Raw genomic sequence first — 15,113 nt, 5'->3', positions numbered from 1 at the left:
TTGCATTTTGTATAATTTGTCCACTGTGAGCTTCCGTAGCAAGTAGGATGCAATCCCTGGGCGCATGCGTACAATGTACAGTTTCATTCCATGTGTTTTGAGAGATCGCTTTGGGAGGAGAATCTACTCCAAAATTCTGAGTTGTTGAAACGTAAGGTATCGTATTCCAAATTATGGGAGGGCAGGCTAAAGGTAAAAAGAAAACTAAAACACGAAGGAAAGACAAGCGCCCTAATAACGGTAAGGTAGTGATTGAAAGTATCAATATACGCATCGTAGCGTGTACCATGCCATAGAAAACTCACGCTTGCGTACCACTTAATGTATTTTACCATTCTAGATGCCGCCATAGTGGGCTTGACACCTCAGGAGAGGATGAAAGTGAGAATGCACGAAAAGGCAAAGAAGAAAACAGCTGCCAAGTACTCTGCTGAGCAGCTACTGGAAAAGGTTGACACATACACAAAGATGCAATGTGTTGTGCGTTTTCTTATTGTTAACGTCGTCATGCTTATGTTGCACAGACTGAAGAATGCATGGACAGTTTTGATTTTGAGATGGCTGGACTCTACTGTCAGCGTGCCCTTGACGTGGAGTCCACCAACCTCCAAGCTCTTGACATGATGGGACACATCTCCTCTGAGCTTGGAGACACTCAGAAAGCTAAAGGAATATCCTTGTTTAATATTTAATCATACATTCTACTGATCCCTGTAGCTTTCTTGACCTATTATGCAGGTTTTTCTGCGTGCTGTGGAGCTGAGCCCAGATGCAGGGCACAGTAAGTACATGTACCTGGGGCAGCTACACACAGGCCAGGAAGCTGTTGATTACTACACCAAAGGAATACAAGTTCTGCTTTCTGCATTGGACAAAGGAGCACAGACCACAGTAAGAGGACACTGATTGAAATAACAGGCCAACATTAAATATTAAATCAGTCTATCTATCCATTCAGTCATCCGTTCACCCGAATGGTGGTTCTCAAATACATGTTTGTAACCCCGGGCCACGTGGGAGAATTGGAAACAGTACACTTTTCTCTTCAGAATAAAAGCAAAGTGGAACATTAAGCAATTAATTCCCCAGTATTTATAGTGAATCCTTTGCACAATGTTGTATACCTTTTTGTTCAGTTTTATACAATGGTACATTTTCAATTGTGATCATTTTCACACATTCAAGCCTAAAATAAAACAGATGGAGGTCCACAATTTTTGAAAAAGGTAGTTTCAAAGTTTCAAGCCTAAAATAAAACATGGCGGTCCACAATCATTGAAAAGGTAGTTTCAAAGTTTAATTAAGTGGAAACAAATAGCTGGCACAGCACCCTCTTTTAAGACTCTTTTTAATTAAATATTAATCCAAAAGCAATGGTTAGTGTGGAAGCCTATTTGAACCACAAGAAAAATATATATATTTTTTTTAACGTTAAAGACTTTTCCAACTGGAATTTAGATTTTATTTTTTAAATCTTCAGAAGGCTGTTTCCACCAGCGGGGAGAGATTGGCTTTTTAAAATTGTCAGAAGCCCGGTTCTACCTGTGGAATCTTTATTTTTTTAAGTTCAGGAATTACGGCAGTCAAAAAAAAAAACCTTCTTGTACAATCCTATGGACAGGGGTTGGAATAAGCATTAGAATTTCATAGGCAAGCCTCATTGCGAAAGCACTACTTGAAAAAAATATACATTACATCTACACATTACATCTATACATTTACATCTACATAAGCTCCTTGTCCTTATGGAGTCATTTCCTGTATTTTTTCCAGACCTCCTTGAAAAAATTCACCGCTTTAAACGAACTTCTGACCGTGAAAGAAAGAAAGATGGGCATGTTTTTCTTTTAGTGGGAGAATATCAATGGGCTTCCATTGGACATAATTGGCTAAAGAAACATTTCACATGGGTTACATCATTGAAACAAGGTTGAGAACCACTGATCCAATCTAATGCAATCTGTTCTAGATACCTTCCTCCCTACTTCTCTAATCTCTTAAATACATCTAATATTTAATTTATCTAACTATCCATTTTGTTCATGTATCATCTGCATCTCGTGAACCATCCATCTATTTATCTAGTGGCTGTCCCGCCACACAGGATGCATTCTACGTTTTTGCCACTAGGTGATGGTGTTGATGTCTGAATGCTTTGCTTGCTTTTTTTAAATTTGATTTTATTTTTTAACACGAATTAGGAATAATGTGCTGGATTTGATATTCGTTAATATGTCTTAAAAATACTGTACAATTTGGCTCGGGAAACTTTTCAGGAACTCAACATGCAATTACGAATGCATATTTATACTATATAAGTTGAAGTCATTATAGTACGGTATTTCTAATTGTGGTCATGTCTTCTAAAAAGGCACAGGCCGGAGCTGCAGCACCTGTAGACGAGGATCCTGAACTCCCGACAATGAAGGATGTCAGCATGGCTTACTGCTCCATCGCTGAGCTTTACCTAACAGATCTCTGGTAATTGAGAGCTCAATTTGTCTTTGGACATCTCTTATCTCGCTTCATGTCGCAATTTTGTTTAATGAGATGACATTTGTCAATGTGTGCACAGCATGGAGGAGGGAGCTGCTGATAAGTGCAGAGAGTTCATTGAGAGAGCCTTGCAGTATCACCCTGGCAACCCTGAAGGCCTCCAGCTCATGGCCAGCTACTTGTTCAGCACGGAGAAAAATCAGGTCAGGTCATACACGCACACACGCAAACGCTCATGGGATGAGTTATCACCACATTAAAGGGGGAATATGCTGAGTTAATTATTCCCAGCAAATTGAATCGTATGCCATTAATCAGCAGATGGACACTTAAATTATCAGTTGCACACGCTCACAGCACGTCATGTGGATAGGAATGCTAATTATCAGGCAGATTTTTGAAGTCATGTAATTGTCTGACAATGAGAGAGATAACCAGGAGCAACTGATTGGTCTGGATAAGGACATCCCAAGAACTTTCATTTATTTGAGAAAAAAAAAAAAGTTTAAATGATGACTGGATGAACTTTTCCGTTCAGTACAAGGACATGCAGTACTAGTATGCGTGTTCAGTCGGAAATGTGTTTCACACGGTAGCATAAGATGGTTTGAACAAGTTATTCTCAAATTCACTTTCGAATCATTTAAATTCCTTGCGAAGTGAGTTGGAGACAGTCTGCATATCAAGTGAAAGGTTGTAGGCTGACCTTTTCTTGGAAATGTCTTTCCTATTTAAGAAGTGAGAAAATTATTTTAGATTTGCATTTAATTAAATCCTAATGAAGGTTTTGCCAACCTTTCATAACCCTCTGTCTCTTTCTTCACACCTTGCTTTTTTTTTGACATTTTAATTTCACATCATGAGTAATAAGAAAGTGGAACCCCCATATTGGAAGGAGTTTAGTGAAATTTTGCATGTACAATTAGCTCATTTGGTCCTAAAAACAAATTTATTTATTTTTTTGAATCCATGCAATTCCATGAAATTTACTTTAAATTTTTATAATTATTATGTATTTATTAAAAAAAAAATGTGTGCTTGGCTGGATATTAAGGTTATAAAGTGTTAAAGTAATTGGATATACATTAGATACTAATGTACTAAAGTTAATCAATGACTTCAGGTACTAAAGAAGTAAAAGAATTATTTTCATATGTGCACACAAAACACATTATGCACACAAAATAATTGATTAGTGCTAATTAGTTTGATACATATTTTTTTAAGTGTTTAAAGTAATTAATGACATGACTTTCTTGAGCATTAAAACTTACATACTAAAGTAATCAATTACTTTAGTATTTAATTCATTTAGTACTAGCCATTTTTAGACAACTTAGCTAAGCACTTGGAGAAACAAATGAAACAAAAAAACAAACAAAAAGAGTACCTGGAATTTAATGTCTGGACTCACATAACAGAAAATAAAAAACTTAAAATATTGAGATTGAATGAGTTGATTACATAAGGGCATGTCACACTCTTGCAAAATATTTTTTACAATATACATAATATACTCAAATATTTGTGCAGCAAATTATTTAGGATGTTGTTCAGAATAGCTCTTCACTGAATAAAAGACTAATATAAAATTCTTTGTTTAAAATTTGGATTGAAGTAGCATAGCTTCTAGCCATCTTTTGGCAGTGTGTTGAACTGTCCCAAAATATTTTGTGTCTATGGAAAAAAAAATATTGAAATGCCATCTCAATATGTATTTTGTAATTGCAGAATTCACTGATGTGTTATTCGGATAATATCATGTCCAAATTTTCTACTCCAAGATCATCCAAACCTGCTTTGCATGAACGTAGCTTTGGGAGTTTAGACCACGCTGAGACATGGTCCCCAATGGTCAACTTTTTTTTTATAAGGTTTAATGGAATTACACCTGAAATACCAGCTGCTAAACTGTAGGGGGCGTTCTTGCTCCATTGACAGAATCCCACATCCAGGTTTTTTATTCCTGATGCTGTTTAGGAAAAGGCACCTTTATGAAAAAGAGCGATTCAACGCTTAGAATAAATCATATGTTCATATAATGATTTGTTGGTATGCGTTGTATAGCGTCCTTCAATGTACTGCTTGTGTTTGTGGCATCTTTAGGAAGGCAAAGATTACTTGTTGAAGAGTGTCAGATTGTGGCTGCCTGCCCAGAAACAGACTGAAGCATCCTTCAGCCTGGAAAATGACATGCAGGTGAGTTGGAGCGCCTCTGTCAACAGCCTACGTTTATGTTTTCCCTCTTATTTATAAAACACTTTAGCCGTAAAGGATTTTCACAGAGCACTTTGCCACTAGCACAAACACCATTCGAGATAGAGAAAAGTAGAACATAATGAAAAAAGGATAATAAAAGTGAAATGTGGAACAAACATTATGTTAAAGTGTGTAATTTTGTGTGAGGAGATTGCAAATGAAGGCAAACTGAATAATGATTTTAAAGAAAGTGACGAATACAAACGTTAAAATAGAACGGATTCTATATGTGACCTGAGTTTGCATACATAAATAGAGCAAATGTGCTTATGACATGATACAACAATCCCACAGCGGCGGTATCTTTGTGTCCCTTATCTTCCACAGCAGCTTGATCCAAAGTCGGACTGCTGTCATGTTAGCTGTGATTAAGAACCACGTGGCCGTAGAACGTCCCGTACCTTGAAATTGGATCTCGCCATTATCGGACATTGTGCGAGAAGTGTGCTTGTGTAAATGTTCTGTGTAGTCATTGCAGTATTTTTTATTTTTTTTTTGTCCCGTTTTCCATTGAACCAGATTCCGTCGTATGAGTCCCGCATCACCACAGCCAAGCTTCTCATCGAGAGCGAGGAGTATGAGGTAAAAAATAAATAAATAAAAAGTGTGCTGAACTCAAGGACTTCTGCTCTTGTTGTCACCCTGTTTGGGTTTCGTGACAGGAGGGCGCCGAAGCACTTTTTTTTTCAATGAATCGCTTGGAAGGTTGCGAGGTCATGGCTGGTCTTTATCCCCTCCTGAGTCCTGTGTCAATAATTGAAGACTGCTATTGGCAGTGGTGGGCAATGCTACTGGCCTGTTGGAGGATGGGAACAAGACTTAAAAAATCTAGAGTGGTACTCAGTAGAGCAAAGACTTCCATCAAGGTCAAACAATCAATTACTAAATGTCAGTTGGACTGAAACATCACAACAAGGTGGCGATATAGCAGTTCATTACTTGGGGTTGACTCAAATTAGAAACTGGATGCGAACTGCATTACATGGTAAGCTTTTATTCAGTTCACCATCTATTCGGAGTGAATCGGCAGGTGGGGGTGCAAAACACGTGCCGGCTTGTAAAGTATAAACCAAGCTACTTTTGCTGCAAGCTTGTTTTCGCCATAGTGAACTTCAATGCAACGCAAATGCATTGCAGAAAAAAACATTTTGTATTATGCAACGGGTTTTTTTTTTTCGTTTTATGCCGAAGTAAAATAGAGAGTTTTTCACAATGGGGGATTTTTTTTGCACATGCAGGTTTCGTTGTAGAGGAGTTTTACTCTATATATATATATATATATATATATATATATATATATATATATATATATATATATATATATATATATATATATATATATATACACATATACACAGTGATCCCTCGCTACTTTGCGCCTCGCCTATCGTGCCCTCTGCATCGTGGATTTTTTTTGGGGGGGGGCTATACTGCGGAGAGACGTGCTGTGACTGTTTCCTGCATGCCAGACAGATGAGGTAACAATAAATGCACTTGCCACAAGTGTGGGACTACTGCAGTACACATATTTACTTAAATCTTAAATTATTAAACCTTACACAGTAACTGAACAGTTCCCCCCTTTCCATCCCTTGGAATTTTCACGGCAGCCGCGGTTATATTAGCGACCCCCAGAAGTCTAACTTAAGTCAAATCTGTACATAATCAAACATGATAACAATGAGAGTTTACACTTGAAATACCATTTTATTATAAAATAAATCTAGGTAAGAGATTTCCATCGGCCGGGTGAAAGTCTTTGCTCCTCTGTCTTGGCTCTATCCAGAGCAACAGCCTGTATGTTTTACACTTAAGACCGACATGTCCAGGTCTGTGTACCAAGTGGGAGTTGGGGTGGGAGTAGATTACAACTTCTGCCCTCTTTGCTCGATGTTCGCGCCAGGAGTCAATCGCGTGTCTTATAGAAGTACCAGTTCCCCTCTTGAAATCAAGTTTGAGTGTCTTGCAGGACACTTCTTATATCTTCATTCAGAAAGACTTCAATAACTTGCTTGTAGAGTTTGTCTGTGCATTTCATTTCCAATGATAACTCTTTTTCTATTGACATGGAGGTCAATACTGAAAGTTGCTTCTGTCCAGTTTATGTTTTGCTCTTCTTCAGCCATTTTCGCTGAAAAAAAAAAAAAAAAAGTGGGTAGATTTCATTTTTCTGCTCAATGTCCGCGGGTCTATCTTTTCTCTACGCTACGCCTTTAATGCAGATCGGCCAAGAAACACAATATGGCTTAGTTGAGCAACATTTTTTTTTTTAAATAACTTTATTTAACAACTTCAATTTTTCAACGTTCAATATAGTTGATCAACATAGCACAGCCTCCCATGAGTATCCAATCACGTCACGGTCAGCACAGTATAGTCTAGTATAAGAGTAGAACAGATCTCTATACCTTTAACTTGATATATACCAAATTGTGCTTTCATCATGCCACCCTTGTGCAGTGTATTGGAAAACAGTACATTGGAAACTAGTCGAAAGCTAAGGTGGTGTGCAGCCCATTAAACGAAACGAAACGATGTCTTTTGAAACTTGTACAAGAAGTCATGTTTGGAAAACCATCAAACGGCACCAAATTTGTCCAATTTCTTTTGACTCTTTATTATTATTACTTAATGATCATCATTTATTTGAGGACGATGATGTTGGATATCTCACAATAACTATCAGAAATGATTTTGACTAGGTCAGGAAAGAAATAAACATCAATTTAGTAGCAACGCTGATTGGCACTAATCGGCTACCTGGTGCCAGCGGGCACCACTTTGGTTGTTCCTGCTCTAGTGATTCACATTTAGTAGCAGTATAAATGAAGTCGGAGTACGAGTTGCTGCCATGATATGATTATTACGGCACACTTGCCCGCTTAATCACCCATCAATTCCCCATATTAATTACTGTTTTTTTTTTTTGCGGCTAAATGCTTGTCGGTTCTGTGCAGAACCTCACACTCATTAGTGTTTGAAGTCATTTTCTGTGATTTCCACCACGCTAACAGCGGTTTGGCTATTTCCCGTTCTGATCCACTGATTAATTTGTGCTCAGTTTTGTTGAGAGGTTTACGGTTACTACACGAGGCGGTGGTGAGAGGGGAGGATGGGCTGTCAGGTGTATCAGTAAAATGACAGCGTCTCAGTTCACACTTTCTGACGTGTCATTTGTCTTCATCCGGCTGTCGGTGTCAGCATCTGCAGACACTTGTGACTGCTTCATAAATAATAACATCAGTCTTTTGCTGCATGAGCTTGTAGGCATTTATATTCATTTACACCTCCTGCACACCATATTTTTATTCCTCATCTATTTTGCAATTTGGAAGCTTGTGACGGAAAATGAGTTTAAAGGCAACGGCAATCTTTTAGCCTTCTCACAGTCTGAGACTAATCCTGATTGAATATGAACACACACATACATATACATATTCCCAGAAGGCTATGAAGCCATCCGCAACATTCACAAAGTTTTACATTCTCTAAAGTTGTTTTTTTTTCTGCTTTGAAGGCAACCTCCCTAGCAGGTTGGCAAAAACTGACCATTTGTCCATATTTTTCTCCATCGTGTGTTTTTGTTTGGTCTCGCGGAACAGGGCCAAAGCTTTGAAAATTTCGCGTGTCTCCATTTGCCAAAGAAGCATACTGCACGTCTAACGGTGCATTTTGGAAGAGCAACAGTGTTAGAAGAAAAACACCTGTTTGTGTCGCACTCTTTTTCTGATGGATCCAGTTTGGCCCTCCACTATTCTATGAGTTGGAATTGGAGTAAATGGAGGGTGTGCCAGAACTTGTATGGGAATGACAGCCAAATAAACTTTTCTTTGTGACATTCTCTTAATAATGATTACAGTGACAGAAAAAAATTTGTGAAATGTCTTGTGTGTCCCGTCCTCCAGCTCACACTTACAACATAATGGTGACTGTATGAGTTTAACTCTATACTTACAATTACTAGAGTGTCCAATTGATTCTATTCTGTAACTTAAGTTGTACAAGGTGTGTTCTGAGCTCCCTTGCCAGAAAGACATGGCCCAGCAAATGTTGAAGTTGGAGAAATTTCCAGAATTGGCTTGTGGCAATTCAAACTGTGACTGTAAGTGGACAATGTGCCACTAGTTATTAAGTAAATGGCTTGCAATTCAATATCTGGGGTTGTCAAAGGCAAAAGCATTATCTTTGAAAATGAATTTTAGTTTTGTAAAAAAAAAAAAAAGGCGAAGTTCTCGGTTTGTAAGCAATCCTAAACGCGGACGAAGGTTTATGTAGTCTCACAAAACATCGCTTGATAGCTCACTGGAAAAATAATAAATTACCAAGTTTAAAGACCGTATTAGCTGTACATCTTTTGACTTACCATCTCACATCAAAGCACCTTGATCAATGGAGTGGGATTCTAATGGGCAGAGCTAAACCTAGCTAGTATCGATCTAAAAATAGTTCCCTATAATTTTCAAAATTTTGCGGACTGGCCCGGTCCCTATTTCCTTTTTACATTATTTCCGATGTGGAATTTTTAAACTTAACTGCACCAAGCTTGAACAGTTGCTATCATAAACCTTCACCTCAACATTGTAACTTCCTTCCGGTCAGTCAAGTGTATTCACGAAATGATGATGGCGTGATAATAATTACAGATTTCACACCCATGTAAGAAGTGAAATTTAAAAAGTGAAATCAATATACAAGAAAAACTTGATAAATGATGAGTGTGTTGATGGCCAGATCGAGTAATTCTTCAAAGACAAGAAAATCAACTCTATTTAGCCTGATGAATGATCTGTTTATTGCTTCTTTATCTTATCATTTTCAAGTTGTCTCTAAGGGGAAAAAATGCCTGTTTATCTTTTTTTTTTTTTTTTTTTTTGGTATTACAGTCACGGGCCCCCTAATTCACCTCAGAAGCAGACGTACAGACAGTCAGACAGACGGGCGGTCCCCCGACAGCTATTAAGGTGTCTTTCAGCATATTTATTAGCTGATGGCTGGTTTCCCTGCTTTGCTCTTGTCACTCTTGTTTACTTTTTTTGTCATTGAACGTTTGTGTTGTGAAATGTAGCTCACGAAGGCATGCCGCTCCTACTTCGCAATGAGTTAGACCTGGATTTATTTACTTTTGCGTTACACTTTGTGTGCCTGAGTGTTCTTGTGCTTTACAGATGGTTTACCCTCACTGACGGCGTGATTCGTCTTTCACGTCTTTCCCACTGGTAAAATGGTTCAGTTAAACAAAATTGCCTCCGGATTGCTCAAGGTGCACACAACAGCTATCATTATTTTTTTACCCCCCTTGAAAATTAAGGTGGTGAAATAAAGAGGGCAACACGTACATACCGACTTTGAGGCGTACGCATTTATCTTTGTGGTGCTGCCTGCTGTTCACTGACCACTTTGGTGTTCTTTATGATGCAGCCTTTTGCCCCATCTTCTCAGCAAGCAGCCACTCTCCTCCCTGTAGCGGTGCAGATATATTAATCTTCTTGCTTGTTGTTGTTTAGTGTGAAGCAGCTTAAGAAGATCTGAATCTTTAATCACAGGCCCCCAGGGTTGACCGATGTAGTTAGGAAGCTCGGCACTTGGCCATGATGGAATGGTTATCGCTGCTCACTTATCGTGGCTCCCAGATATCTCTTGTTCTATTTTTGTTGCTCTAAAAAAACGCCTGCTTTATGGCCGCTTCGAACTCTGACAGATCTCTGCTGCCATCTCTTATAACTTCCTATCTCAAATTTCGAAAGATTTTACTGTCGTTGTCAATACGGATAACCGATATTTGGAGCCGATATTCGAAAAAAATAAATTATTCGCGAAAAAGGTAAATTAGAAGGAAATAAAGATCTATCCATCCATTTTCTATAGTCGCTTATCCTCACAAGTGTTGCAGGCTTGCTGGTGCCTATCCCAGCAGTCGGCGGGTGACACGCTGAATTGGTTGCCAGCCAATTGCAGGGCACAGCTGGGCGAACAAAACATTCACGCACCCAATCACACTTAAGGACAATTAAGTGTCCAATACACCTTGCATGCATGTTTTTGGAACGTGGGAGAACGCCGCAGTGCCCGGAACCCACGCAGGCTTGGATAGAACACGCAAACTCCACACAGGAAGGGTCCCCTAACTGTGAGGCGGACATACAATTAAAAATATTAGTGTTGTCAAATTGTGATTAAATAATTACAGCCGCACTGTTATGCTTTTTAAATCACATTATATCATTTTTAATCTCTTAACTTTATGCTTTCTGTTAGATCCGTTGTTATGCATCACACGCCTTGAGCTTGTGTTGTTGGGAGTTGACATCATGCATCACAACCTCACTCACTGATTGGCTGTCATTTTGTTTGGCATAACCTGATAGGCTTCTGTTGTAAGTAGGAGGGTAAATTCAGCAGCAGAGGGATGATGTGAAAATCGAAGAGCACGTGAGTGTTGTCAGCCCGATTCATGGTATATTTAACTTAAAAAAAAATCACCCCGAGTGCACCTTTGTAAGGAGCTTGCTTACCACTGAAGCAGCTCAAGTTTAGCCAACCACTTAAATGCAAAGCACCAAAGCTGCGCCTGCAGCCACGACTAATGATAGTAACAAAGACGCAAATGTAGCTTGTCATAGCAAAGCTCTTTGCCAAACTTAACTCAAAGAACATTTAATCAAGTCTCTGACTTGAGGGTGGTATTATTTTCTAATTATTTGGCAATTGATAAAAGAAAACGACACCCTGATGGTTGAAACCTGAGGTTGCAGCTTGCACTTGGGACTCACCTCAAATACAAAGAAGGTAAACGGCTGCATCTGTTTAAAACAAACAAACAAACAAACCAAATTCTAGTTGTTGTACGTCAATCTTTTGATCTGCCATATTGACAGAATGTAGCTACAAAAGAATCTGGTTGAGATTTTTCTCAGAAATTTCTTGATGAGATTAAAGAGATGAAATAGATAAATTAGTGACAGACCTTAAATAATTTCTAATTTTTTAAATCTCTTGACAGCACTCAACATAAACTAATTCCAGTTCTTGGTTGAAATGCCTTTCAGCATATTGTCAGCCACATAGCATATTGCTAGTATATAAATGTTATTTCAAAGTTTTTGGAAAACAAGAAGAAAACAGTAGAAGACACATTGGTATTTTTATTGGCTATTTTCCTGATTGTTTTTTTTTTAATTAAACAAAAAATATAAAAAATGTTTCTCTTCCAAAAGTATTGAACTATGACGGTACGTTTTCGTACGTGACGGTACGCGTTCCTATTGTCAAATCAGTCCCCATGGGAACCAAGTATTCATAATAATAGTTCTTTGCGCAGGTGAATGATTCACTACTTACGCTAATTGTCCAGCTGTGTGCTCCCAAACACAATTTTTGGCCAGAGGTCAGAGCGCAGAATAAGCAAGGAATTTTTATAAATGGATCAAAGAAGGAAAATAATACTTTGTATGTGTTTAGGGTAAGAAATTAACTTCGAAACATGATTAATAGCGCCAAAACGTTGACTTTTTATGGTACACTATAGGCAACTTCTTTTTTTTGGGGGGGGGGGGGGGGGGGGGGGGGAATTGTAAAACATTCAGTCAGTTCCCATGGTCATCAACATCTCCTAAAAAGTTGAATGAAAACTTTGTCACTCCCTATATTTTTCTATTATCGATGAAGTTTTTCTAAATTTTAAAGTACCGAAAGAACAGAAATGTTAAAACGTCTTTTTTTATTTATAAGAAAACTCAAAAGTTGTAATGTTGATGGGCAACAATAATCATTTAATTAAATACATATTGATAATTATTATTGACAACAAATGATAAATTTACAGAACTAATATTGTTCAAATCCTCAGATTTTCAGCCTCTCGACTGTATGTTAGCAGATTTCTTAGTCCCTTGTGAAACAAACTGAGTATCACTGCGTTGAATCAAACAAACATTTATAAGAATCTGTTTATTTTGGAAAACAATGAATATTTTTCAGTTTAAAATGTTCTTTTCTGCTGTTTTGCATTAGTCATCAAACTATTAAAAACAACACTTTTCTGCACTGTTTGAAAAAAACGTCTGTTTTGAAAAAGAAGTTGGAAATTCAAACATCTTTGACATCGGTTTAATCGAAAAAATAATCAACAGATTAATTCATTATTTAAAAAATCATTTAATAATAGCTTCACACAGTATTAAAGTGATCTACTATTGGACATCTGATTTGTTAAAAAAAAAAAAAAAAAAGCCAATGCCATCAAACTTCCAAATCTCGGCACCGGTAATCGGACAGGCCGATAATCGGTAGTCAACAACACTCAAACCTATTTCAGAGGCTGTTTTCAAATCCATCAATCATCTCCTGGGATTAAGTGTCTTTGTTTGGCTATTTTTAATTAGACATCAATTAATTAAAGACCGCAGGTTTTCATCCGATAATTAGTCCAACGATCACTCAAGTGAAATGGGCATTTGCACGCTCCTAACGAGATATTCTCAATTAACCCGTCTTTCCCCCTGCGCATCCTGGCAGCACACCTCTTTATTGCCTCCGGAGCCGCACACGCTTAATGAAAAGAGAACTCCAAAGAGCATGAAGAAAGGTGGTGGAATTCAGAAGCTCTCCAGCAAATAACAGGAGCTGGCTTATTGCACTTACTCTTTTGTGTAAGTAACCGCAGTGTGAGAGCGCGTGCGTGTCCGCTGGAGAGTGTGCGTGCCTTTTATTCTTGCCCTTCACCACGGGTGATTGGCTAACAGTCGCCTCCAACCCGAAGTTGACAAAAATCAATAAATCATCACCTGGGGCCTCTCCATCGCACGCACGTACACACACACACGCAGCACAGAGGCAGGATCCACAGGAAAAGAGTGAGAGCAAAACAAACACAGCCTACCTCAGTCAAGGCCTGTTTTCCGTAATAGAACCTTCCCACAGCAACTGACCCAAACAATGACGCTCTACAGCAAAAGGTCAGGCAACATTTGACTCCTTTTATAGCTCAAAGCGTCCCCCCAGGGCAACTAAGAGAACGATTGAGAAAAATAAATGTGGACTACAGCTCGCGCTGCTATTTAGATTTATCAGAGTGTGGAGTGGCGAGGCGAGCTGGAACAAACAGTGGATTGACTCCAAATGTCATTAAATAGATTAAAAAGGCTATCGGGTTGAGCAGCTAAAGTGCCTATTGACTGCGCAATAAGCACTGCTGAGCGTGTCTGTCGATGGCTGCGCCTGTTGTATCTAGAGCCATGTGTATATTGGATGCAGGGTTGGCCAGATGCTTATCAGATCCTTGGATCACTCTGATTGATTCTCCTGCCGAGGAGATTCAACACCGGCGGGATTTTCTGATTATGTTTATTTTTCTGTCTTTGCAAAGCGCTTTCCAACTTTTCATTCTGATTGCGTCTCATCTCTGTCTTTCTTTGTGCTTTATTAGATGGCGGTGGAAGTAATTGAGGGTCTTTTGGAAGAGGACGACGAGGTTGTTCAGGTAAGAACTAAAGCAAAAGCCCCGCTATTGGATGCAAAATAATATTCAAGTTTACTGATGACGTAGGCTTTATTTTATTTTCGGACTAAATAGGGTGTGCAGTATAGGATAAAAAAAAAAAAAAAACTAGTTAAGCCGAGGATATACAAACATTTGCTTCAGAGGGCTGCATACAAAATAGAAGAAAGGAAGGCCCTCTAGGAAATTTCATATTAACACATTAAACCCACTAAAACCAATTAATCCATCAAGCAGTTGCATGTTGTTTACACCAACGGTTCTCAACCTTTTTCCATTGATGAATCCCCTGTGAAATATTTTTCAGCCAAGTACACTATAACCAGCTCAAAGCTGACTGAAAACAGTGTTGTGCCAACCGTGTCTGATTAATAACCTTTGGAACTTCATTTGTGTAGTGGTCCCTCTTTAGAAATAAACTATTTAAAAAAAAAAAAAAAGTGTGTGTGTGTGTGTGTGTGTGTGTGTGTGTGTGTGTGTGTGTGTGTGTGTGTGTGTGTATATATATATATATATATATATATATATATATATATATATATATACATATATATATATATATATATACTGTATATATATATATATATATATATATACTGTATATGTATATACTGTATATGTATATACTGTATATGTGTATATATATGTGTATATATATATGTGTATATATATATGTGTATATATATATGTGTATATATATATATATATATATATATATATATATATATATACACTTTACAAACATCCACAAACACTGCTTACATCTCATGGTTACATGGTTCTTGTCAAATGTGTGTGTGTTTTTTTTTTGCTTTTTTTTTTTTTAATATGTGGCACAAGCAAAAAAATAAAATACAAATAA

At 37.9% G+C, this 15,113-nt stretch overlaps 1 protein-coding gene across 1 annotated transcript in view; it reads left to right on the top strand.

Moving 5' to 3' along the window:
- The first annotated feature begins 61 nt into the window (after window positions 1-61).
- The window catches only part of LOC148426599 (uncharacterized), a 36,285-nt gene continuing 21,233 nt past the window's right edge, over window positions 62-15,113 (top strand). The window contains exons 1-9 of the mRNA XM_088410923.1: window positions 62-240; window positions 341-450; window positions 525-671; window positions 739-891; window positions 2,372-2,481; window positions 2,576-2,699; window positions 4,603-4,695; window positions 5,275-5,337; window positions 14,180-14,233. Of these exons, the coding sequence (XP_088267049.1) occupies window positions 174-240; window positions 341-450; window positions 525-671; window positions 739-891; window positions 2,372-2,481; window positions 2,576-2,699; window positions 4,603-4,695; window positions 5,275-5,337; window positions 14,180-14,233 (921 nt within the window). The 5' untranslated portion in view covers window positions 62-173. The remainder of the gene's footprint in view (window positions 241-340; window positions 451-524; window positions 672-738; window positions 892-2,371; window positions 2,482-2,575; window positions 2,700-4,602; window positions 4,696-5,274; window positions 5,338-14,179; window positions 14,234-15,113) is intronic.

This window comes from Hippichthys cyanospilos, chromosome 3 (assembly GCF_059441005.1).
Source record: "Hippichthys cyanospilos isolate Australia breed blue-spotted pipefish chromosome 3, RoL_Hcya_1.0, whole genome shotgun sequence".
NCBI lineage: Eukaryota > Metazoa > Chordata > Actinopteri > Syngnathiformes > Syngnathidae > Hippichthys > Hippichthys cyanospilos.
Note: the sequence above shows the minus strand (reverse complement) of the source record. Positions and strands in the feature narration are given on the sequence as shown.